Below are 25177 nucleotides of genomic sequence, written 5' to 3' on the forward strand. Positions count from 1 at the left end.
GTGGGTTTGAGGCTAGCAGCATTGGTAAGTAAGCTAGTGGAGCATCTGAATGTTAGGATCGAGTCCTGATTGCTAGAGAGTGCTGATGCTCAAGGGCAATTAGGGATGGGCAATAAATGATGGCCGAGCCAGCAATGCCCATATCCCACGAACAAATAAAAGAAATGATGAGCGGAGAAGGTGTGGTACATGAAATAACATGAGAGATTGGTGGTGCGGTGGGTAGGAGATGTCCTTTAAAGCTGACCTGACCGCCTGTGTGAGGTCATTGAATTTCTCCCGGCTCTACAGCCAAGTTCTGGGGGGGGCTAGATTCCAGGAAGTGTCCTCCCTGGTCACCTGCTCCAATTCGCTTCTTAGGTTGTGCCTTGAAGGCCTCCTGATACCCTGCGGAAAAATGATGTCTCTCCTCTTTTTCAGCTCTTGGACTAATGCCTTCAGTGCCGCATCAGAAAACCTGGGAGCCCACTCCCTTGCTGGTTGATCCATTTACTGTGCTTTTGCTTCTATCTTGAAGCAGTTTGCAGCAGCTTCTGTACAATGAGTGCTAGTTATGCGTCATGCTAGCCACGCAAGGTGGTGGGTCCCTGGTTGTGCAGGTAGCCTGTCAGTAGTGTGATTGCATTGGGCTGCATACTGAAATTAATGAGATGAGGAGTTTGCACGCTGCCTCTGTCACAGGACTGGGCATGGCGTGATTACAAATTTTGACACCCCTGCCTGAAAATGGGTGTCAACAATTTTTTTCCTCCAGAATGTTGTAGCTTCAAGCACAAAATTTAGGCACTGTTTTCTTTCCTTTCCTTTCTTTCTTTCTTGATGAATTAAGATAGGCTAAATGGCCTTCTTCGTCTGTTATTATTTCAGTTTTGGAAATGTTGATAACCCAAACAGGAAGTGTGAAGTGCTAAAAACAATATGAATATAACAGGAAGGAGGAGGAAGAGAGTACAACAAATAAATGTCACAGTGCAAATAATTGAGTTGTTATTTCTTTGGAACTTGCTGACAGTCTTAGATCTCCCCAGTGAACAATGACATGCAGGTGAAGGGGTTAGAGAGCTTATTCAAGGTGCAGGTATGAGAATAAGGCTTTCTATATACTGTAACAAAAACAAGAAATGCTGGATTCACTCAGCAGGTCTGGCAGCATCTGTGGAGAGAGAACATTGAGTTCAATAATTTCAGAGAACATTGAGTTCAATAATTTCAGAGACATTGAGTTCAATAATTTCAGAGCATGACAGCCCCCCACTTTACTTTCATTTTTAGTCATTTTTAGTTATTTTTTCTTCCTTTTTTTTTGCATTCCTTTTTACATTTTTTACAACACATTGAGTTCAATAATTTCAGAGCATGACAGCCCCCCACTTTACTTTCATTTTTAGTCATTTTTAGTTATTTTTTCTTCCTTTTTTTTTTGCATTCCTTTTTACATTTTTTACAATCTTCTCTTTCCACAGATGCTGCCAGACCTGCTGAGTGAATCCAGCATTTCTTGTTTTTGTTTCAGATTTCCAGCATCCGCAGTATTTTGCTTTTATTTCTATATACTGTATTCTGCCTGGTGGAACATTTGGTGGCTGAATTTCTGACAATCATATTCCTTGACTAAAACTATAAAAAAAATGATTGTTGAATCTTGACAAAACTGGAAAAGATGTATTCTACAGGCCACCAACTAGTGGAAAGGATATAGAGGAACAAATTTGCAAGGAAATTACAGAGAGGTGCAATAATTATAGTGTAGTTATCATTGGGGGCTTTAATAATCCTAATATACTTCTAAAGAAGAGATAGCTCGGGTATAGTCAAGATACATTCCCAGGAAGGTGAAAGGTAGGGCAACAGATCCAGAACTCCCTGGATGATGAAAGAGATAGAGAGTAAGATGAAGCAGAAAAAGGGTGTCAGGTGGATAATACAATTGAGAACCAAACTAAATATAGAAGGTTCAGTGGGGAAGTGAAAAAGCAAATATGCGGCGCAAAGACAGTATATGAAAAGAGACTAGTGGCTAACATAAAGAGAATCTAAAAGTCTTCTATAGGCACATAAATAGTAAAAGGGTGATGAAAGGAGGATTGGGGCCAATTAGGGACCTGAAAAGGGATTTATGTATGGAGGCAGAGGGCATGGCTGAGGTACTAAATGAATATTTTGCATCTTTCTTTACCCAGGAAGAAGATGCTGCGCAAGTCATGGAGAAAGAGGAGGTAGTTGAGACACTAGATGGGCTAAACATTGATAAAGTAGAGGTATTAGATAGGTTGGCTATCCTTAAATTTGATAAGTCATCGGGACCAGGTGAGATGCATCCAAGAATACATAGGGAAGAAAGCGTGGAAATTGTGGAGGCACTGGTCATAATCTTCCAATCCTCCATAGATACAGGGGTGGTGCCAGAGGACTGGAGAATTGCAAATGTTACATCCTTGCTCAAAAAAATGGTGTAAGGACAAGCTGAGCAACTACAGGCCAGTCAGTTAACCTCGGTGGTGGGAAAGCTTTTAAAAATGATAATTCGGGACAAAATTAATTGTCATTTGGATAAATGTGGATTAATTATGGAATGCCAGCACAGATTTGTTAAGGGGAAATCGTGTTTAACTATCTGCTTGAGTTTCTTCATGAGGTAACAGAGAAGATTGTTGAGGGTGATGCAGTTAATGTGGTGTACATGGACTTCCAAAAGGCATTTGATAAAGTGTCACATAACTGACTTGTCAGCAAAATTAGAGCCCATGGAAAAAAAGGGACAGTAGCAGTGTAGATACGAAATTGACTGAGTGACAGGAAACAGAGTAGTTGTGATCGGTTGTTTTACAGGCTGTAGACAGGTATATTGTGGGATTCCCCGGGGCCAGTGTTGGGACCACTGCTTTTCTTGATATATATCAATGACCTAACACTTGGGTGTACAGGGCACCATTTTAAAATTTGCAGATGGCACAAAACTTGGAAGTATTGTGAAATTTGAGGAGGAAAGTAATAAACTTCAAGAGGACATAGGCTTGCGGAATGGGTGGACAAGTAGCAGATGAAATCTAATGCAGAAAAGTGTGAAGTGATTCATTTTGGTAGGAGGAATAAGGAATGCCAATAAAAGATACAATTCTAAAGGGGGTGCAGGAGCAGAGGGACCTGGGTGTATATGTACACAAATCATTGAAGGTTGCAGGGCAAGTTGAGAAAGTGATTAATAAAGCATATGGGATCCTGGGATTTATAAGTAGGGGCATAGACTACAAAAGCAAGGAAGTTATGACAAACCTTTATAAAACACTGGTTCGGCCTCAACTGCAGTATTGTGACCAGTCTGGGCAGCACACTTTTAGAAGGATGTTAAGGCATGAGAGAGGGTGCAGAAAAGATTCATAAGAATGGTTCCAGCGATGAGGAACCTCACTTACGTGGGTAAGTTGGAAAAGCTGGGGCTGTTCTCCTTGGAGAAGAGAAGATTAAGAGGAGATTTGATAGGTGTTTTCAAAATCATAAGGGTTCTGAGCTGAGTAGATGGGGAGAAACTGTTTCCATTGGCGGAAGGATCCAGAACCAGAGGACACTGATGTAAGGTGATTGGCAAAAGAAGCAACAGTGACATGAGGTAAAACTTTTTTATGCAGTGAGTGCTTAGGACCTTGGAATGAACTGCCTGAGAGTGTGGTGGAGGCAGATTCAATTGAGACCTTCAAAAGAAAACTGGATAATTATCTGAAGAGAAAAGATTTGCAGGGCTCCGGGGAAAAGGCAGGGAAGTGGAACTCGGTAAGTTACTCTTGCAGACAACTGGCATGGACACGATGGGCCGAATTGTTAGAGAAATTTCCAAGCCTGTTTGTGAAGAAGACACTGAGACTAGGATGCTTTGGTGGAGATTGTTTATTGCTTGCCGCAGAGCTTACTTCTGCACTCCTAACAACACCCAAAGCCAGTGCTGGCTGGCTCTTTATATATACATATTGAATACAATTAATTAATTAACACCCAACACCTGTTCACCCTGTTATCTTGAACTACCAGGTATTTATCATCCATTAACAGAACTTCAGACGTGAAAACAAATTACCTCCTTCTGTGCTGTAACCATTCTATGATTCTTAGAATGTTTGTATAGATCCGAATTTAGATTCCCAAAGTCAGTCTATATAGACCACAAAAATAGATTTTGTCTCATTAAATCAGATCATGGAATTGCTGCATAAACAAAAAATTGTTAACCTTGACATATTTAGTCACACATAGCAGATACTTTGGCATTTCTTTCAGAAATAACATAAATTTTCCTATCAACAAGAAAGGGACTAAAGCTCAGAGTGTTTTCTTCATTGAGTAGTTTAATATTCACATATTTAACAGGTAAATTCCTAATAGACAATAAAGAGCAATGTAAAACAATATGGTTGAGTGTTGACAGTTCTTTCCTCCATTTTTGTAATTATTCGGACATTAGGCAGCCTCATTACAGAGGTGTTTGTATAAACATATACTATAATATCCTTCCAAATCAGGACTACTGTTAAAATGTTGACATGTCCTCCAATTCTGGGCTCTTGCGTATCTTCGATTTTAATCGCTCCACCATTGGCACCTGTGACGTCAGCTGCCAAGGGTCTAAACCTCTCCGCATCTCTACCTCCCTTTCCATCTTTTAAGACATTCCATAAAACCCACCAAGGTCACCTGGCTTAATATCTCCTTATTTGTTTGATAACGCTGTTGTGAAGTGTCTTGGAATGTTTGACTATGTTAGAGGCTCTATATAAATGTAAGTTGTTGCTGTTGAATGAATATAGTCACATAGTCGAAGGTTGTAATTCAAAAGCGCCATTTTGGATAGCACAGTGTGGTTACACAGAAAACTGCAGCAATGCTTGCGGCTTTGCAATACTGAAATGGAAAGCTTTTTCCTGTTAAATAATAGTTGCTTCTGCCAGAATAAACAGTGCTCAACTGCAGCTTTATATTCAACGTAAATATCAAATGCATGAAAATTCCAAACATCTACAATTGTTTTAGCATTTCCTGTTTTGTCCAAGCCTCTGACAAATGGCAAGCAATGTTTAAGGCTGTAGCATGTTATACTTGAACATCCAAATACTTTCAGCTCTTTGGAATGGCATGTTATTGTGGAACCATGCACAATTATCTCACAATTATTTAAAATACTTCAGGCACTTACCATTGCATTTTTGGCTGTCCTTTGAAGATATTTTTGAGTAATAAATCATGAAGCATCCACTAAACAGCTCTGTAGTTTAGTTAGGAATCAGGTAAATGCCACCTCACAGCAGAGCAAAACCCCTCTAGTGCTCTTTTAGATTTGTATTAAATTTGCCTAAAACATAAATGAAAAGGTGCTATAGAAATTAAACTATTTGGTTGAGAATATGGGAGGAATTGTAACTTCCAAGGATGGATGGGTTGGGGGTTGGTAAGGTAAAAATTAAAAAATTCTCAAACCTGACCCCAACTTGCCTCCAACCTGCCCACTTCTGCTTTTAACGGAGGCAGGTTGGAGATGGGCAACCAATCCACTTTCAGGAGGTGGGTGCCTCCATTTTAACTGGATTTCTATTTCTAACACATTGAGAAAAGCCGGATCCAAGAGGTAAACGCTACTATTTGTGCGCCAGGAGGATCAGAAGTGTTTCCCTCAGGCCCAACAAGCTTACTGTAACACGATTGGACCCCCTGTGATCAGCTGATCCCAGCTGCTCATCATGTCTGATGCCTCCTAACCATCCCCTCCCAATGCCTGACTCACCCCTTTATCGATTCCTGCATCGAGACACACATGGCACCCTGTCCTTGGGTTCCCTCCCATGCTCTACTTACCCTCCTCCCAGCCACTTACCTGAGGAACTGGGGGACCATTCCTTCAAGTTTCTCGCAGCAGCTGAAATTTTGCTCCCACTGGCCAGTCAGCCAGTGCTTCCAGCTGCTGACTTCCCAGGAACCAAGGAGAAGAACAAGAGTTGGAGAGTCTTGAGGTTATTTCCACCCCTTTATGTTGCACTGGAGATATGGCAGGACCATACAAATGGCCTGAACTCACACTTAGGATGTGGTGTACTTAGCACTGGAGGGACCCTGCATACTGGAATGATTCCAGTTTCAGGTGGATGGGAATACTGGGGCGATGCACTCTGCAATGATTCCAGTTCTATAATCTACAGGCACACAGGATATACATATATGGTTACTGATTTTTACATTGGGTCAGCCAAAACATTTATGGAATTCAGATTCCATATCATCCCACATAACCACCCATCATGTTTTATCATAATTCATAGAAACCAAAGCATGCTATCAATAAATCACAATGAACCACTGTAGTTAGGTACTACCATGTATAATGACATGTAAAGGCATCTGTAAAAGAGAAAATAAATTGAAAAATGCTCAATAGAATAAGATGGATGTTAATACTTAAGCCAAAAACTGATTTTTAATACAGAAATGTGCAATTATTTTGTCAAACTCATAGAACAAGGACACCAATTCAAATATTAATGTCTGTAATTCCTCCTCAAGCTCATGTACATCTGAGGAAATAATGCTATTTGCCTGTGGCTCTGACTCCTTTAACCTTTCTCGCTGCATATTCACACTGAGCCCAGTGGTCCCACTACCTCAGGGAACCTGCTCAAGCATGAATTGAGCTTTAAATCTCAAATCCAGTCCAATTAGATGCAAATTAATTTCCTTTTATCTTTGCTTTGGGCAACCCTGGCTGGTGAACTAGTTGACTTAGTTGCAACACTGCCAAAGCTTTGTATTGGGGAAACAGAAGGGCTGATCCTCCAGATGCCATAATCAGTGGCACCACAGTGGAATGGGAAACTCAGCATTAGGACATCAAGCAGAAAGGATTTACTGAGACTTTATTCTGTTGTACACTGTTCGCCGTTTTACAGCTGGCCTGAATTGTTGCCACCCAAAATGAGACCCCCCCCCCATTCTAGGTGCCTGCCTTGTTTAGTACTCTTGCCTCTGAGTCAGAAGATTGTGAGTTCAAACCTGACTCCAGAGACTTGAACATGTAATTTAGGCTGACATTTCAGTGCTGAGGGAATGTTGCACTGTCAGAGGTGCTGTCTTTTGGAAGAAATGTTCATCAGAGGCCCTATCCCGTCTCTGGTGAGCATAAAAGTTCTCTTGGCACACTGAAGAAAAGTAGGGAAACCATGGCCAAGATTTTCCCTCAACCGGTGCCTAAAACAAATGATCAGGTCATGTCTCCTCACCCATCCCCCTTCTCTTCGCCTCCCTCAACCTCCCTCCTCACCTCCCCTCACCCCCCTCTCCTCATCCTCCCTTCCTCACGCACCCTCTCCTCACACCCATGCCCCCCTTCTCAACCCCCCCCCCCCACCACCCCCCTCACAAATTGGCTGCCGTGTTTCCTACATTACAACAATGACTACTTCATTGGCTGTAAAGTTTTTACACTCATCAAAAAGCCAATCAGCTTTGTGCATGTTCTGGGTTGAGGAAATTAATGTTGAAAGGGAAAACAACTTCATTGGAGGCACGAAATTGGCTTTTAACTTTGGGATTGCGGTGGTCAAATTGGTCAGTGATTTTTCAGTGACATCCTGGGGTGCTAAATTACATAAGCCATAGGGATCAGAATGCACGATTACCCTACTACCATTTCATGTAATGGAGTCAACTTCATTCTGCCTGCTCATTATCATGATTTTTATGTGCAGCCAGTGTTAACCAATGCTGTTGATTTGCTGGATGCATTAGCAGGGAGCCCAAGATCATTACTTACTAGCATTACTTATAGCAAGCCTGCATCTCTTGAAGGAGAGGTGCATTGTTGCTGGAACTGGTGCTGTGAGCCCTCTGTGAGCTGAAACTGATCTGGGAAGGAGAGAAGGATAGCTGAATATGGGAGAGAACATGCGCCAAGGTTTTCCGATGCTGCACTGGAGGCCTCAGTGGAGGTGAAAAGGAGGAGAGATGTCTTGTATTTGCAGGGGACCAGGAGGCCCACCAGATACATGGTAAGAAGGCAGGGAGAGCAGATAGCAGTGGAGATTAATGCCAGGAGTTTAGACCCATGACTTAGATGCAGTGCTGCAAAGATTCAATGGTCTAGGATGAGTGGTCAAGATCAGACAATGTGGCTTTAAATGCTATATCGTACCAATCACACCACTAGCATTAGCCACTGCTCATTTCACCACATCGCCACACTCACCTACCAACAATCTCCATCATCAGCACTCGCACCTAAAATTCATCTGCTCCATCTCATCCTTAGCACTTAGTCACACTTAGCACTTTTGCAAGGCTCACACCCATATCTCGCAGCTTGCACATATTGCCAGTTGTTCAACCATGACAGTCACATCAGACAAATTGCATGATGCTCACTGACACACTTCCCTCTCTTTTGCAAGGGAAGGTGGCACACAATCTGAGGCTGCAGAACTAACTGGAGGGGGAACAAGCATGCGTGTATGTTCTAACTCCCATGGAGAAGATGATGATGGTCATTATTAGAACGGTCATTGCTGAGGTTATGAGGTTGAATCCATTGAAGATGAAGATATGCTCATACCTAATCCTCCTCCTTGCATCCCACTTCTCTCTCGCCGAACAATCTTTTCTGACTTACAAGTCACAGATGGTATAAGTGTCCACTGCTTACTTTCCCTCACATCTCACCTTTTTTCTTTCAGATTTCTAAGAACTGTAACCTAGCGAGGCAGTGAAGGAAGACAGGGATGTTGAAGACACACTGCCACTTGATTTCATTCTCATTGCCAGCTGCTCAGATACTGATACTATGTGCATGTTAGAGATGGTAGGATCTGCATGTGGTGAGACACTGGGTGCAAGTGCACTCCAGCCTGGGAAGGGGGCAAGGATAGCACAGAGGCTAGCTAGCTGGTGGTTGAGGTCGCACAGCTATTCCACTGCAGAGGACTCAGGTGAGGACCTTGATTGGCCAGTCTACAGATGCCAGCTGATGGTTATACACACCAAAATACTTGGTGCATTGGGAAACCTGCCAGAAAGCTTGCGTTCAATGCCAATGGAGCAGTTTGGCACCAGTTTGGCACAGGGCTTTATGTAGAGCTTGACACCCATCCCTTCTCGCATGGAACTGGTGGCCAACTCCATTAATGCACTTGTGGAACCAACCATGATTCAACACCTGATGACTGATGTCTCGGGTTCCATTGTTGCACAAGCAGCATCCACCAAACGCTTGAGTGCTAAAGTGGAAGCTCGGACTGATGCCATTGCAAGGTCAGCTTGCTGCCATCTTGGCTATGGCTACCATAATTCAAAGGGGTTTGCAAGATATCATAGCAGTCCAGCAATCTGTCTTCCAACCGATTACGAAGATTGCTGAGATATTGCATTGGCTAAGTGGCAGTGGCTACATACAGCATGAACTTGGTGACCTCTCTCATGATGACAGCATTTGTGATCTCACTCCTCCCACTCTGCTACTGCCCTTCTGTTTACCTGTCAGTCAGCCAGCCCGTTGCAGCCCATGTCGAGATGGTGCAGTCTGAAGCCGGAGTTACCAGGCCCAGAGCTGCTCAAGGTCATCTTTCAAAGCAACCTGCAGTCTCGTACACTGAAAGTCAGCATTCTTCCACCAACCCTGCTGAAGCCACTGGGGTAGCACTGCATTGGAGCACTATGACAGGCCAAGACACACGGAAGACATGGAATGCACAAGGGTTATTAGTTTCAATTTGTATGTAATATGTCATGGTTGAATTAAATTTGGTTTGGAATGTGCACTTTGTGTTGGCTTTTATTTTTGCATCGTGGCTAAGTGGAGAATATGATGGTTAGTGACAGAGTAAAGACAAAGTGTGTGGAACTGTTGGTGAACGGGGAATTGGTTTTGAAGTTACTGTTATGGAACTCAAGTTAGTTTTTCATGTACAGCCCAAGCAGGAAGGAGCTATCTAGGTTGCAGCCTCCCTTCCTCTTCCTTTTCTTCCTCCCTTTCCTCCCTCTTCTAGCAGCTTTTCCTGTACTGTGTGGCCTCTCCTCATTCTCTCAGTTATGCTTGATTCCAAGAGGAAGGCCAATTACTGGGAGCAACTGGAAGCAGAAGCCTTGAAGTCAGAAAAAGGTACTTCAGCACCAGACACACCACTCCTGTAGACTTTTACGACTTGAAACAACTATGGAAAGCACAAAAACATGTAAAATTTTAGCAACAGCCAGAAAAAAATCAACTATCAACTAACCTGTAAATAGTTGATCATCCCTTTAAATAGTGCTGTTGGGGGGGTCCTTTCTGCTGTTGTACATGTGCTCAGCTGTGTGAGCTTAAGAGAGGGTGTCACCTAGAGCATGAAGATCCTCAGTCTCTGTCCCCAGTAGAAATTATCTTTCACTACTGACTTAAATAAAATTTCCAGGTTTTACTCATCGCATTACTGGCTGTCCCACTTTTGGTGACGCTCCCACTCACCACCTTGCTGCTACTCCCAACTCTGCAGGAAATGCTGGTCCCCAGGCTCACCACATTCCTTACTCTCCCTTCCCCCCCCCCCCCTTTACCCAAGTCCCAATCCCCCTGATTGTCAGACCTTCTCACTCCCATCCACAGACTCCTAATTTCCCTTCACTAATCCCCAATCTGCCTCTCTTCACCCACACCCACCCCCCCTGCCAACCCCAGTCTCCTGACCCTCATGCCTTCATTTCCTTCTCTTTTCCCTACCCCCATTCTGCAGTTTCTCTCTTGCCCCAGGAAAACTAGCCAATCAGGTGTATGTTGAAGATCCCATGGTACTTTTCGATGAAGAATAGGGGAGTTCTCCCTGTCTCGTAGCCAACATTTATCATTCAACCAACAGATTCTCTGGTCATTTATCTCATTGCTGTTTGTGGGAGCTTGCTGTATGCAAATTAGCTGCCATGTTCCCTATATTACACCAGTGACTACACTTCAAAAGAACTTAATTGGCTATAATGCACTTTAGGGTGTCCTGAGGATTTGAAAGGCGCTATATAAATGCAAGTCTTTCTCTTTTTAGCCTGCAGAAGATGTTATAAGATCTTTATATCTGAACAAGGTATCTCCCATAGAAACCTGATCTAGCTTGTCAACCTCATAGCCATCTGTTTTAAGGACATCCATTTTGGCACGATGCACAGCAAGTCCTAACTGCATTATTAAATTAGATTGAAGTTTCAGGTCACTCATCACTCTTGCAGATAATGCATTGCTTATATTTTTGATGTGCACTTGAGGACTATGTTTCTTTAATTCATAATCTAGAGCACCTCAGGGTATCAGTCAGTTGACTTACAGAACCTCGTATGCTTATTGATCTATTCACCTCAGTAAAGGTAATTGACTTAATCTTTGTGGTAATGAATAATCATTTGTTACCATGTTACAGTAGATCGCTTGACAATACGTTAACCAGCTTCTCATGCTCAGCTATCAAAAATTCTAGGCCATGCCATTTAATCCCTGCCATGTGCATGACAAAAGATTGCTTGCTCACTAATTTATTTCCAATATGCTGCACATTTTTAATGAGTGAAAATTTTCATCTTTAAATACCCATTATTCTCAACAGCAATTTTGTCATGGTGTTATTTCTTCATCAGTTGAACTAGCTAATTTTAGGATTATTCTGAGTTTATAAATCTCTAGGTAACTCGAATATCTATCAGCCTGGTTTATTATGGACTGATCAGTTGAAGCATAGTCAACATAAAACTGTAGAAATGAAAATTTTAATACATGAGGCATCCATTTATCATCTTTTGAGTGTGTAGTCTGCATTATTCTGGGTGTAGATGTCTTTATCCAATAGCAACCATAGAACCATAGACAAATTACAGCACAGAAGGAGGCCATTCAGCCCATCGTGTCTGCGTCAGCCAAAAAAACTAGCCGCCCAATCTAATCCCACTTTCCAGCACCTGGTCCATAGCCCTGCAGCTTACAGCACTTCAGGTGCATGTCCTGGTACCTTTTAAATGAGTTGAGAGTCTCTGCCTCCACCACCATTCCTGCCAGTGAATTCCAGACACCCACCACTCCCTGGGTGAAAAGGTTCTTCCTCATGTCTCCTCTAATCCTTTCACCAATCACCTTAAATCTGTGCCCCTTGGTAATTGACATCTCCGCTAGGGGAAACAGGTCCTTTCTGTCTACTCTATCTCGGCGCCTCATAATTTTGTGCACCTCTATTAAGTCACCCCTCAGCCTCCTCTGTTCTAAGGAAAACAAGCCTAGACTATCAACTCTTTCCTCAGAGCTGCAACCTTCAAGCCCTGGCAACATTCTTGTAAATCTCCTCTGTACTCTCTCCAGATCAATTATGTCCTTCCTGTAATGCGGTGACCAGAACTGTACACAATACTCCAGCTGTGGCTTAACCAGGAGCTGCAAAAGTGTTAAATATCTGTAGTATGTTTTGATTTGAGGGAAATGGAACAAAACAAATTTCCAAAATTAGGCTTACAAATAAAACTGTGCAGTGAGTTGTTCTTCATAGAAGTCAGTTTGTACTGAATTCGAATATTGTGATGGTTGAGTTACAGATGAATTGATTTGTGGGTAGTTTTTTACTTGCAGATTTCAAGTCTTTACAATGGACAGTGCCCAAAAACACAGTTATTAATCAAACAAGAAAGTTTTAATTTTGCAGGATCAGGATGCTGACTTTAATTGATACCCTACAACACAGTGGCGCAGTAGTTAGCACCGCAGCCTCACAGCTCCAGCGACCCGGGTTCAATTCTGGGTACTGCCTGTGTGGAGTTTGCAAGTTCTCCCTGTGTCTGCGTGGGTTTCCTCCGGGTGCTCCGGTTTTCTCCCACATGCCAAAGACTTGCTGGTTGATAGGTTAATTGGCCATTATAAATTGCCCCGAGTATAGGTAGGTGGTAGGGGAATATAGGGACAGGTGGGGATGTGGTAGGAATATGGGATTAGTGTAGGATTAGTATAAATGGGTGGTTGATGATTGGCACAGACTCGGTGGGCCGAAGGGCCTGTTTCAGTGCTGTATCTCTAAACTAAACTAAACAACACTAACATGTATTTACTTAGCACCTTTAAGGTAATAAACCGTACCAAGGCACTGCACAGAGGGATTAGAAAACAAAATATGACACCGAGCCACATAAGGAGGTATTAGATCAGATGGCCAAAAGCTTGGTCAAAGAGTAGATTTTAAGGAGTGTCTTAAAGGAGGAAAGCGAGACAGAAGGATGGAAAAGTTTAGGGACGGAATTCCAGATCTTAGGGCCTAGGCAGCTGAAGGCACACCCAGCATAGCAGAGCAATTAAAATCAGAAATGCTCAAGAGGCTGGAATTAAAGGAACACAGATATCTGAAAAGGTTGTAGGGCTGGAGGACTTTACAGTGTTAGGGAGGGGCAAGGCCATAGAGGGCTTTGAAAACAAGCATGAGAATTATAAAATCAAGGCATTGCTTAACCAGCTTTTTCGGGAGCAGAGAGTGCGAGCGAGTGAGCAGCTGGGAAGGTCAGTTTAAAGTAAATTTTATTTCCTTTTGTTTTCGGCGGAGACCAGGGGGCTGCTGGGTAAGTAAAACCCTATATATTTGGGCCGTTTAAAATAACTTGCCTTCCATTGCAGCAGCTTTTTCGGGAGCAGAGAGTGCGAGCGAGTGAGCAGCTGGGAAGGTCAGTTTAAAGTAAATTTAATTTCCTTTTGTTTTCGGCGGAGACCAGGGGGCTGCTGGGTAAGTAAAACCCTATATATTTGGGCCGTTTCTGAACCCGAGACACTACACCTGTAGTGTCTCCCACCCGCCTTCCTCCTCTAACCAAAAAAAAGGACTCGGTGGTGTGTAGATAAGGTAAGGCCTTTTCTATTTCTCTTTTTTTTTATCGTGTGATAAACTTTTCGTTCCTTTTTCATTTAACTAAGTTTAAGCTTAAGATTAAAAATGGCAGGAAATCTCAGATCCATGACATGCTCCTCTTGCTCAATGTGGGAGCTCAGGGACATGGCTGATGTCCCTGACTCCTTCACGTGCAGGAAGTGTGTCCAGCTGCAGCTCTTGTTAGACCGCATGACGGCTCTGGAGCTGCGGATGGACTCACTTTGGAGCATCCGCGATGCTGAGGAGGTCGTGGATAGCACGTTTAGTGAATTGGTCACACCGCAGATTAGGATTGCTGAGGGAGAAAGGGAATGGGTGACCAAAAGGCAGAGAAAGAGCAGGAAGGCAGCGCAGGTGTTCCCTGCGGTCATCTCCCTCCACAACAGGTATACCGTTTTGGATACTGTTGAGGGAGATGGCTCACCAGGGGAAGGCAGCAGTAGCCAGGTTCATGGCACCGTGGCTGGCTCTGCTGTTCAGAAGGGCGGCAAAAAGAGTGGAAGGGCGATAGTCATAGGGGATTCGATTGTAAGGGGAGTAGATAGGCGGTTCTGTGGTCGAAAACGAGACTCCCGAATGGTATGTTGCCTCCCAGGTGCACGGGTCAGGGATGTCTCAGATCGGCTGCAGAACATTCTGAAGGGGGAGGGTGAACAGCCAGTTGTTGTTGTGCACATAGGCACCAATGATATAGGTAAAAAATGGGATGAGGTCCTACAAGCAGAATTTAGGGAGTTAGGAGCCAAGTTAAAAAGTAGGACCTCAGAGGTAGTAATCTCAGGATTGCTACCAATGCCACGTGATAGTCAGAGTAGAAATGAAAGAATAGTCAGGATGAATGCGTGGCTTGAGAGATGGTGCAGGAGGGAGAGGTTCAGATTTTTGGGACATTGGGACCGGTTCTGGGGGAGGTGGGACTATTATAAATTGGACAGTCTACACCTGGGCCGGACTGGAACCAATGTCCTTGGGGGTGCTTTTGCTAACGCTGTTGGGGAGGGTTTAAACTAATGTGGCAGGGGGATGGGAACCAAATGAGGTCAGTGGAGAGTAAGGATGTAGTAACTAAAGCCTGTAAGGAACTAGATAATGAAGTCAGCGTGACTAAGGGAAAGAGTAGGCAGGGAGCAGATGATGAAAGCAAAGGGACTGGTGGTCTGAGGTGTATTTGTTTTAATGCAAGAAGTGTAGTAGGTAAGGCAGATGAACTTAGGGCTTGGATTAGTACCTGGGAGTATGATGTTATTGCTATTACTGAGACTTGGTTAAGGGAAGGGCATGATTGGCAACTAAATATCCCAGGATACCGATGCTTCAGGCAGGATAGAGAGGGAGGTAAAAGGGGTGGAGGAGTTGCATTACTGGTCAAAGAGGATATCACAGCTGTGCTGAAGGAAGGCACTATGGAGGACTCGAGCTGTGAGGCAATATGGGCAGAACTCAGAAAAAGGAAGGGTGCGGTAACAATGTTGGGGCTGTACTACAGGCCTCCCAACAGCGAGCGTGAGATAGAGGTACAAATATGTAAACAGATTATGGAAAGCTGTAGGAGCAACAGGGTGGTGGTGATAGGAGATTTTAATTTTCCCAACATTGACTGGGATTCACTTAATGTTAGAGGTCTAGATCGAGCAGAATTTGTAAGGAGCATCCAGGAGGGTTTTCTAGAGCAGTATGTAAATAGTCCAACTCGGGAAGGGGCCATACTGGACCTGGTGTTGGGAAATGAGCCGGGCCAGGTGGTTGACGTTTCAGTAGGGGACTACTTTGGGAATAGTGATCACAATTCCGTAAGTTTTAGAATACTCATGGACAAAGACGAGAGTGGTCCGAAAGGAAGAGTGCTAAATTGGGGGAAGGCCAACTATACCAAAATTCGGCAGGAGCTGGGGAATGTAGATTGGGAGCAGCTGTTTGAAGGTAAATCCACTTTTGATATGTGGGAGGCTTTTAAAGAGAGGTTGATTGGCGTGCAGGAGAGACATGTTCCTGTGAAAATGAGGGGTAGAAATGGCAAGATTAGGGAACCATGGATGACAGGTGAAATTGTGAGACTAGCTAAGAGGAAAAAGGAAGCACACATAAGGTCTAGGCGGCTGAAGAAAGACGAAGCTTTGAAAGAATATCTGGATTGTAGGCGCAATCTGAAACGAGGAATTAAGAGGGCTAAAAGGGGTCATGAAATATCTTTAGCAAACAGGGTTAAGGAAAATCCCAAAGCCTTTTATTCATATATAAGGAGCAAGAGGATAACTAGAGAAAGGATTGGCCCACTCAAGGACAAAGGAGGAAAGTTATGCGTGGAGTCAGAGAAAATGGGTGAGATTCTAAACGAATACTTTGCATCGGTATTCACCGAGGAGAGGGACATGACGGATGTTGAGGTTAGGGACAGATGTTTGATTACTCTAGGTCAAGTCGGCATAAGGAGGGAGGAAGTGTTGGGTATTCTAAAAGGCATTAAGGTGGACAAGTCCCCAGGTCCGGATGGGATCTATCCCAGGTTACTGTGGGAAGCGAGAGAGGAAATAGTTGGGGCCTTAACAGATATCTTTGCAACATCCTTAAACACGGGTGAGGTCCCAGAGGACTGGAGAATTGCTAATGTTGTCCCCTTGCTTAAGAAGGGTAGCAGGGAAAATCCAGGTAATTATAGACCGGTGAGCCTGACGTCAGTGGTAGGGAAGCTGCTGGAGAAGATACTGAGGGATAGGATCTATTCCCATCTGGAAGAAAATGGGCTGATCAGTGATAGGCAACATGGTTTTGTGCAGGGAAGGTCATGTCTGACCAACTTAATAGAATTCTTTGAGGAAGTGACAAAGTTGATTGATGAGGGAAGGGCTGTAGATGTCATATACATGGACTTCAGTAAGGCGTTTGATAAGGTTTCCCATGGTAGGCTGATGGAGAAAGTGAAGGCGCATGGGGTCCAAGGTGTACTAGCTAGATGGATAAAGAACTGGCTGGGCAACAGGAGACAGAGAGTAGCAGTGGAAGGGAGTTTCTCAAAATGGAGACGTGTGACCAGTGGTGTTCCACAGGGATCCGTGCTGGGACCACTGTTGTTTGTGATATACATAAATGATTTGGAGGAAAGTATAGGTGGTCTGATTAGCAAGTTTGCAGACGACACTAAGATTGGTGGAGTAGCAGATACTGAAGGGGACTGTCAGAGAATACAGCAGAATATAGATAGACTGGAGAGTTGGGCAGAGAAATGGCAGATGGATTTCAATCAGTGCAAATGCGAGGTGATGCATTTTGGAAGATCCAATTCAAGAGTGAACTATACAGTAAATGGAAAAGTCCTGGGGAAAATTGATGTACAGAGAGATTTGGGTGTTCAGGTCCATTGTTCCCTGAAGGTGGCAACGCAGGTCAATAGAGTGGTCAAGAAGGCATACGGCATGCTTTCCTTCATCGGACGGGGTATTGAGTACAAGAGTTGGCAGGTCATGTTACAGTTGTATAAGACTTTGGTTCAGCCACATTTGGAATACTGCGTGCAGTTCTGGTCGCCACATTACCAAAAGGATGTGGATGCTTTGGAGAGGGTGCAGAGGAGGTTCACCAGGATGTTGCCTGGTATGGAGGGCGCTGGCTATGAAGAGAGGTTGAGTAGATTAGGATTATTTTCATTAGAAAGACGGAGGTTGAGGGGGGACCTGATTGAGGTGTACAAAATCATGAGAGGTATAGACAGGGTGGATAGCAAGAAGCTTTTTCCCAGAGTGGGGGATTCAATTACAAGGGGACACGAGTTCAAAGTGAAAGGGGAAAAGTTTAGGGGGGATATGCGTGGAAAGTTCTTTACGCAGAGGGTGGTTAGTGCATGGAACGCATTACCAGCGGAGGTGGTAGACGCAGGCACGATAGCGTCTTTTAAGATGTATCGAGACAGATACATGAATGGGCAGGAAGTAAAGAGATACAGACCCTTAGAAAATAGGCGACAGGTTTAGATAGAGGATTTGGATCGGCGTAGGCTTGGAGGGCCGAAGGGCCTGTTCCTGTGCTGTAATTTTCTTTGTTCTTTGTTCTTTGTTCAGTGTAGGTCAGCAAGCACAGTGGTGATGTGTGAACAGTATTTGGTACAGTAAGGCATGGGCAGCAGAGTTTTGGATGACCTTAAGTTTACGAGGTGTAGAACGTGGGAGGCTGCCAGGAGTGTATTAGAATAGTCAAGCCTGGAGGTAATAAAGTTGTGGATGAGACTTTCAGCAGCAGTAAATTCAACTGAAGCAACTGCAGTTGCTCGCGCAACAAATGAATCATTTGTGTTTTGCTGTTTACACTTTTAAAATGCTCATGTTTGGTTACGTTATTCCAGCAATTTTGTTTTTAACATGTCACATTACATTTTGAGAGCTTTTTCAGTGAATAGAAGAGGGAGGAAGAAGGAGCTGGTCAAATGTCCTTTTCCGTCAAAGTAACTCAGTTTATGAAGGATAACTGACCTTTGGTTGCTCATGGAGTGTTTACAAGGTCCCCTCTCGCTCCCTCTTCCCCCAGTCTTAATAGTAGAGTTAAAAGAACAGGTATTAATGATCCTCACTGAACTAATTTAGCCTTATTAATCTATTGCTGCCTTCAAATGTAATGCCTAATACACTAGATAATATGCAATTATCACTTGATGCTACATATGAAATGAAATAATTCAGAACAGTCATTTATCTTGTTGGAGTGGAAAGGAAAGGTACAGGCAGTAATTCATCATACACCTTTTCCAATAAAAGTTTATTTCCGATGGGTTTACTTCTCCCATGTGCTACTACTGTACCTACTTGTCAGTTTCATTTAACACGATGGGTATACAGTTTAGAGGAGGCAGTTTACCACAAAACAAACAGACTTGTGATATCAGTCTAGTTTTAGGTGTGTGGTTCATGCAGTAAAACAATATGTACGTCTTTGCAACTTTCTAAAAATAATGCGAGATTTTCATTTTCATTCGGGCATCTCATACACATTGAGGGCTATTCTCCACGTGTTGCTCTTTTTTTATGTCGGTAGTAAATTCAATGGATAATAAAACTATGACTATTTGAAACCTCAAAAGAAAAGCTCCTGAAAAGATTGATGTGAAACAGGAGAAAACCTCAAAGTTTAACCTTCAAATGAAATGTTCTCTGAACGAAGACTAAACAGAGACCCTGTGGCATTCCATCTCTGCCATGGTTTTATATTGCGCATTATTGTAAAGATCTTGTTGTGTGCGCTTGGTGACATTAATTTTACTGCTGGAGATATTTTTCAAACACAGCCTAATCTCTTACACAGCTGTAGCTTTTTGTATGGAAGGACCTCCAGAGACTCCTCTCTGCCAAGCATGACTTTGCTGCTGAAAGCCAGAATAACAGAACAAAAGAGGCTTCGATGACAAATGCCATCCATAACTGGTTTCTGTCTAACTTACAACTTGAATTGGGAACCGTATGATTAATGGATGTTGTCTTGTTCGCTTTGACCTAGGCGGTGTGGATACAGTAAAGCTAAGCAAGATCCGGAGGAGGAGAAGATGCATTTTCACAATGGTCACAGTAAGTCAGATATCAACAAGCTATACTGTGGATTTCAGGGATTTAGGGGGAAAAAAAGCATCTGGAAAAGTTCAATTAAAGTCCACCACCAAGCATTTGGCTTCAAATAAAAGAAAACAAGGATGTTCTATTCTTCCTGTGTCTCCATTGAATTTTACAAGGTTATGTTACAGTTTGCACATAGGGCGTGTCATAGAACAATCCGTGTCACAGAATAATCCTACTCTGGTATTGTGCAGAAATCCTTATAGCTAGCAAACAGGAGTAGTACTGGTAATAGAACATATTTTATTTATGCTGTATTTATGTTACCAAAGTCTATTCTTTCCAACTCAAAAGATGCAGTTTTAAATCCACTGCAGGACAACTCTGGTCTAGTGCACAGCTACGGTTAAAAAAGTCAGAGGCAGTCCAACATTTTAAATTTAAAGGCCCCGGATATCTACAGCTGTTTCAGGGTACCCCTGACATCACTTTGGCAAGAGTAGGCCAGATTGTCTTGAAAATAGGAAGTCCCAAATAAGCCAGGTTTGGTGTTGCATCAAAGCTTCTTTACTGAGGCTCAGCACATGGTCAGTGGAGCTAGGCCTCATCCAGAATACAGGGTGGTTGTGGGCATCTGGGGGAGTCCCGACTGGAGTTGAGGCCTGGGGCATAATTTTTGTTGCCAAGGGAAGGCAAGTTCAGGTGTGGGCGGGATTAAAGCCCCTGAAATGGGGAATCAAGTCAGGAACCCGACATGATCCCGCCCACTTCCGGGTTTAACCCAAGTGGGTTTGTAGGTGAGCGGGGAGCCCCTTGGAAGCTGTCAGGTAAGTTGTTCAAATGTTCAAGGAGAAATTAACTAAGGCTTTAACCCAGCATTCTGGCTTGAACAGCCAACGCATGGGTTTCCTGAGTTGTGTAGAGCCTGCCAGGGTCAACCATGTGAGAGCACAGTGGGATGCTGCTTCATTAAAACTGACAGGCTGGGAAGCCTTGAAGCAGTGAAACTAAATAGCTGCATCCCTGCCTAGGTGAGAGGCTGGCGCTCACTGCACTTCTCACTGCTTGACAGGTGATCTCGCACTTCTTGGAAGTTAGTTCTCCTGTCTTGGACTTCACTCACCTTCATCTCCACTTCCCTGTTCCCAACCTTCACTGCAGCATGGAAGCAGCTTATGCAGCTCTACCTTGCACCTCTGATCATGAACAAAAGGAGCAGCAACACCAACAGAACCAGCAGCAGCAGGAGCAACACCAGTTGCAATACCAGCTGCCTTCTCCTCAGGCACATGCTCCTCCACAGGCCAGAGGAGATGGACACAGAGATCCAGCTCTAAGGAGGCAAGACCCCCAACACAGGGTCTACAGGCAGAGAATCATCTCTCTCGGCATGTGTGGTAGGGAAACTATTGGAGAAAATTCTGAAGGAGGGAATTTATCTCCACTTAGAGAGGCAAAATTTGATTAGGAATAGTCAGCATGGCTATGTCAGAGGGAGGTCATGCCTAACAAATTTGATTGAATTTTTTGAGCATGTGACCAGGTGTGTAGATGAGGGTAGTGCAGTTGATGCAGTTTACATGGATTTCAGCAAAGCCTTTGACAAGGTCCCACATGGGAGACTTATCAAGAAAGCAAATGCACATGGGATACAAGGTAACTTGATAAGGTGGATTCAAAATTGGCTTAGCTGTAGGAGACAGAGAGTGATGACAGATGGCTGTTTTAGTGACTGGAAGCCAGTGTCCAGTGGCGTACCACAGGGATCTGTGCTGCATCCCCTATTGTTTGTCATTTATATAAACGACATAGATGACTATGTGGGGGGTAGGATCAGTAAGTTCACGGATGACACAAAGATTGGCCGAGTGGTTAACAGTGAGGTGGAGTGTCTTAGGTTACAGGAAGATATAGACGGGATGGTCAAATGGGCAGAAAAGTGGCAGATGGAACTTAACCCTGAAAAGTGTGAGGTGATACACTTTGGAAGGAGTAATGTGACACAGAAGTATTCAATGAATGGCCTGACACTGGGAAGTTCCGAGGAACAAAGGGACCTTGGCGTGTTTGTCCATAAATCTCTGAAGGCAGAAGGGCAGGTTAGTAGGGTGGTGAAAAAGGCATAGATTACAAAAGCAGGGAGGTCATGTTGGAGTTGTACAGAACTTTGGTAAGGCCACAGCTGGAGTACTGTGTGCAATTCTGGTCGCCACATTATAAGAAGGATGTGATTGCATTGGAGGGGGTGCAGAGGCGATTCACCAGGATGTTGCCTGCGATGGAACACTTAAGCTATGAAGAGATGTTGGATAGACTTGGGTTGTTTTCGCTGGAGCAAAGAAGACTGAGGGGTGACCTGATCGAGATGTACAAGATTATGAGGGGCATGGACAGGGTGGATAGGGATCAGCTGTTCCCCTTAATTGAAGGGTCAGTTACGAGGGGTCACAAGTTTAGGGTGAGGGGCGGGAGGTTTAAGGGGGATTTGAGGAAGGACTTTTTTGCCCAGAGGGTGGTGACGGTCTGGAATGTCCTGCCTGGGAGGGTGGTAGAGGCGGGTTGCCTCACATCCTTTAAAAAGTACCTGGATGAACACTTGGCACGTCATAACATTCAAGGCTATGGGCCAAGTGCTGGCAAATGGGATTAGGTAGACAGGTCATGTGTCTTTAATGCATCGGTGCAGACTCGATGGGCCGAAGGGCCTCTTCTGCACTGTATTATTCTGTGATTCTGTGTGAGCTCCAGTGCCTCAGGAGGCTCAGGCTTTCATGGCAGGTCACTGCTGACATCTGCAGCCTCCTGGAACAAGACTCCTTTCTAGTGGACCAGGTGGACACGCATTGCCAGTGGTCATTAAGGTGGCTCCTACTTGAGGGCCCCCACCCCACCTTCCAGTTCTCTGTCTTTCCCTGCAAGGAAAGAAAGCAGAGCATTGTGAATGTGAGAAAGGGATTGTGTGGAGAGGAGGAAAGGGTAATGTTTGTGGAGGATGACTGTGAGACATGAACGTGAGAGCGCACAAAGATACGGGTCAGCGTGAGTGTTGGGTGTTCAGATAGGGACATAAGGAGGTGCCTTGCGAGAGAGGAATGAGTGGAACTGCAAGGTGTTTTGGTCTGAAGAGTGTTGTGCAGTAGTATGCTGGGAAAGTGGGAGATGACACCAGAAAGTGTTATGCCACTCACCTTTCCTGCATCCCTGAGGTCCTTGAACCTCTTGGAGCACTGTCTCCAAGTTTGAGGGACCACACTCCTGCTGCTCACTATCTCAGCCACTTCCATCCACGTCTGCTTGGTTTGAGCAGCTGACTTCTTCCTCCCATCCTTGGCAAACATCACCTCATTTCAGTTCCTCAGACCCCACAGGAGAACCTCCAGGTAAGTGTCCGAGACCCAGGATGGCAGCTTTCCTCAGTCTCATTTCCATTCTTGTGATCACTGAAGCCACACGAATCAACATACATTTTAGCCATTTTGAACTCTGCTGGGCTCCCTTTAACCAGAAATCCTTCCTTTGACAGATATGCTGCACCAACCCGCCCGCCCTTTTGTTGGCCGAGAAATCTGGAAGTGGAACGCTCATGCAATAGTTGGGTTCAAGAGCCACGGCAATGCCCACTTCAAATACAAATAGGTTCCCGACCCATGACCGGCTTCTCTTCTGTGTGCTTGTCTGTTTAGTTAAAATCTCCACTTTTTTTTTTAAGTAGCTCCCTTTGTAAGAATGCAATAGGTTTTTTTCCCAGTGAGATGGACCAGCACTCTCCTTTTCTCACCTGCCATTTACCAACCAGGGTACTTTAAAAAAAAAAGTACATTGTTTGCTTGAGTAATAACAAAGTCCATTGGTAGTTTTGGTCACAACACTTTTATTGTTGCTTCAGCATACACAGTAGTTACACAGAGTACAATTAAATGTAGGTAGGCACTCTTTACATTGTACCATCTATTATTATTGGATGCATGCTATTTATACATTCAAATCTTCTGCTTATTTCTCTTATTTCCATGATTGATTAATACTTTGTGCATTGCCTTATATGGTGCATCACCCTCAGCAGTCTCAGCCATTCCCAGTTTTGGGCCTATTGCAGATGAGTTTTCAAGCTGCTAATTTAATCAGTTATTGAGGTGATCAGAGCCTTTCTCTTCTGCTGATTTAATCATGCACATATTATTAAATGTCCCAATTGTCCTTTCTGCTCATTTTTTAACTTAACTCCTTCCTTCCCATGTCTAAACAACTAGACTTCCCAGGCATTCAAACATATTGAGTGTTTGCCATTTCCTGGGGACCTCTCTTTGACCCCAAAAGGTCCACGTGCACCACTGCCAGAGGTCTCATGTGAGCGGATACTGGCACTTTTCCGTGACCGAAGTTTTTAATGTTAGCCAAAAACTGGCAGGTGGGTCTTTTACATCATTAACATTTTACTAGTATTTAGATATCTAAGAGCGATATCTTTGGAGTAACCAGCTCATAAGCAAATGCTGAGCACCAAGCCCACAAGGCAGGGTGTAGTCATGGAGTTAATTCAATTTTATTTTGCACAATTTTTCACTGCAAATTTTCTCTTTTTGTATTAGTTCTACCTAGAATTTTACTAACTTTGTTTTAGTGACAGTGTCTGATAGAATTACACAGAAATTATAGAACAGAGACAGACCATTTGGACCATGTTGGTGTTTATCCTCCATGTGAGCAGTAGTCATAATCCCATGTACCCAAACTGTTCCCTGATCCCTTTCTTCCCCTTTCCTGCAACTACCTATCTAACTGATTCTCAGATGCTGATTTGGTCCTGCATCAATCATCAACTCTGGTAGTGTATTCCACAGCCTCACAAACCTTTGTGGAAATACATTTCTTATGGTCTCTGTCCTAAATTAGATCTTATATCTATGTTCCTTTGTTTTAGAACTCTCAATCACTGATAAAAAGTCTGTTTCTATCTACTCGGTCTCTTCCCATTTTAAACACCTCTGTCAAATTACCCCTTAACAAATCATTGAAAAATGAAATGAGTTACTCTGTAATTGTAGTGTAGTTTAACTTTTTGCACAGAGGGAGAAAAAATTGGCAAAAGATGTCCGCCTTGGCTCAGCGATAAAACATGGAGATAGAAAGCCAAACCTTACACCATAGACTTGAGCACAGAAACTAGGTTGACAATGAAGGAACACTACACAGATGCTGTCTGTTGAATGAGGCATTGAATCAAGGTCCTCTCAAACCTTTCAAGTGGACGTAAAATATCACATGACACTTTTCAAAGAATAGCATGGAGTTCTCCAGGTTTTCCTGGCCAACATCCCTCAACCAAATACTGTAGATTAGTTTATCTGGTCATTTATCTCATTGCTATTTGTGAGACTTTGCTGTGTGTATTAGCTGGTACCTACATATGTTAATACACAGGGCCCTATTCTTTGTGGACAGAAGGAACATGTACATACATTGCACCAGTTTAAGCTAAACAAAGTAAGTGACAGCCATTTGCTGGTGCATTCTCAATGGCAATGCCTCTAATCAGAGTCCACTTGCCAACCAGCCAACCAATCAGCACTCTCTTCTCATACAGTATAAATTAGTTGTTTCCATTACATTGTTATTCTTTTGAATTGTCCTGATGAGTGCAAGACAAAAAGCTTCGACAAAGTGTATCTATTTTCAGCAACTTCTGAACAGTTAAATATGGAAGCACCACCAATGTATGTTTGACATTCTTTACATCTCTTACATCTAGCATTGAAAACAAGACTTTTACTC

At 43.6% G+C, this 25177-nt stretch overlaps 1 protein-coding gene across 2 annotated transcripts in view; it reads left to right on the forward strand.

Annotated features, from left to right (window-relative positions):
• The window catches only part of LOC137369368 (ephrin type-A receptor 5-like), a 389228-nt gene that overhangs the window by 297982 nt on the left and 66069 nt on the right, over positions 1-25177 (forward strand). For both annotated transcript variants that reach the window (XM_068030470.1, XM_068030471.1), the window contains exon 9: positions 19353-19420. In XM_068030470.1, the coding sequence (XP_067886571.1) occupies positions 19353-19420 (68 nt within the window). The remainder of the gene's footprint in view (positions 1-19352; positions 19421-25177) is intronic.

The sequence above is a fragment of the Heterodontus francisci genome, chromosome 4 (genome assembly GCF_036365525.1).
Source record: "Heterodontus francisci isolate sHetFra1 chromosome 4, sHetFra1.hap1, whole genome shotgun sequence".
Lineage (NCBI taxonomy): Eukaryota > Metazoa > Chordata > Chondrichthyes > Heterodontiformes > Heterodontidae > Heterodontus > Heterodontus francisci.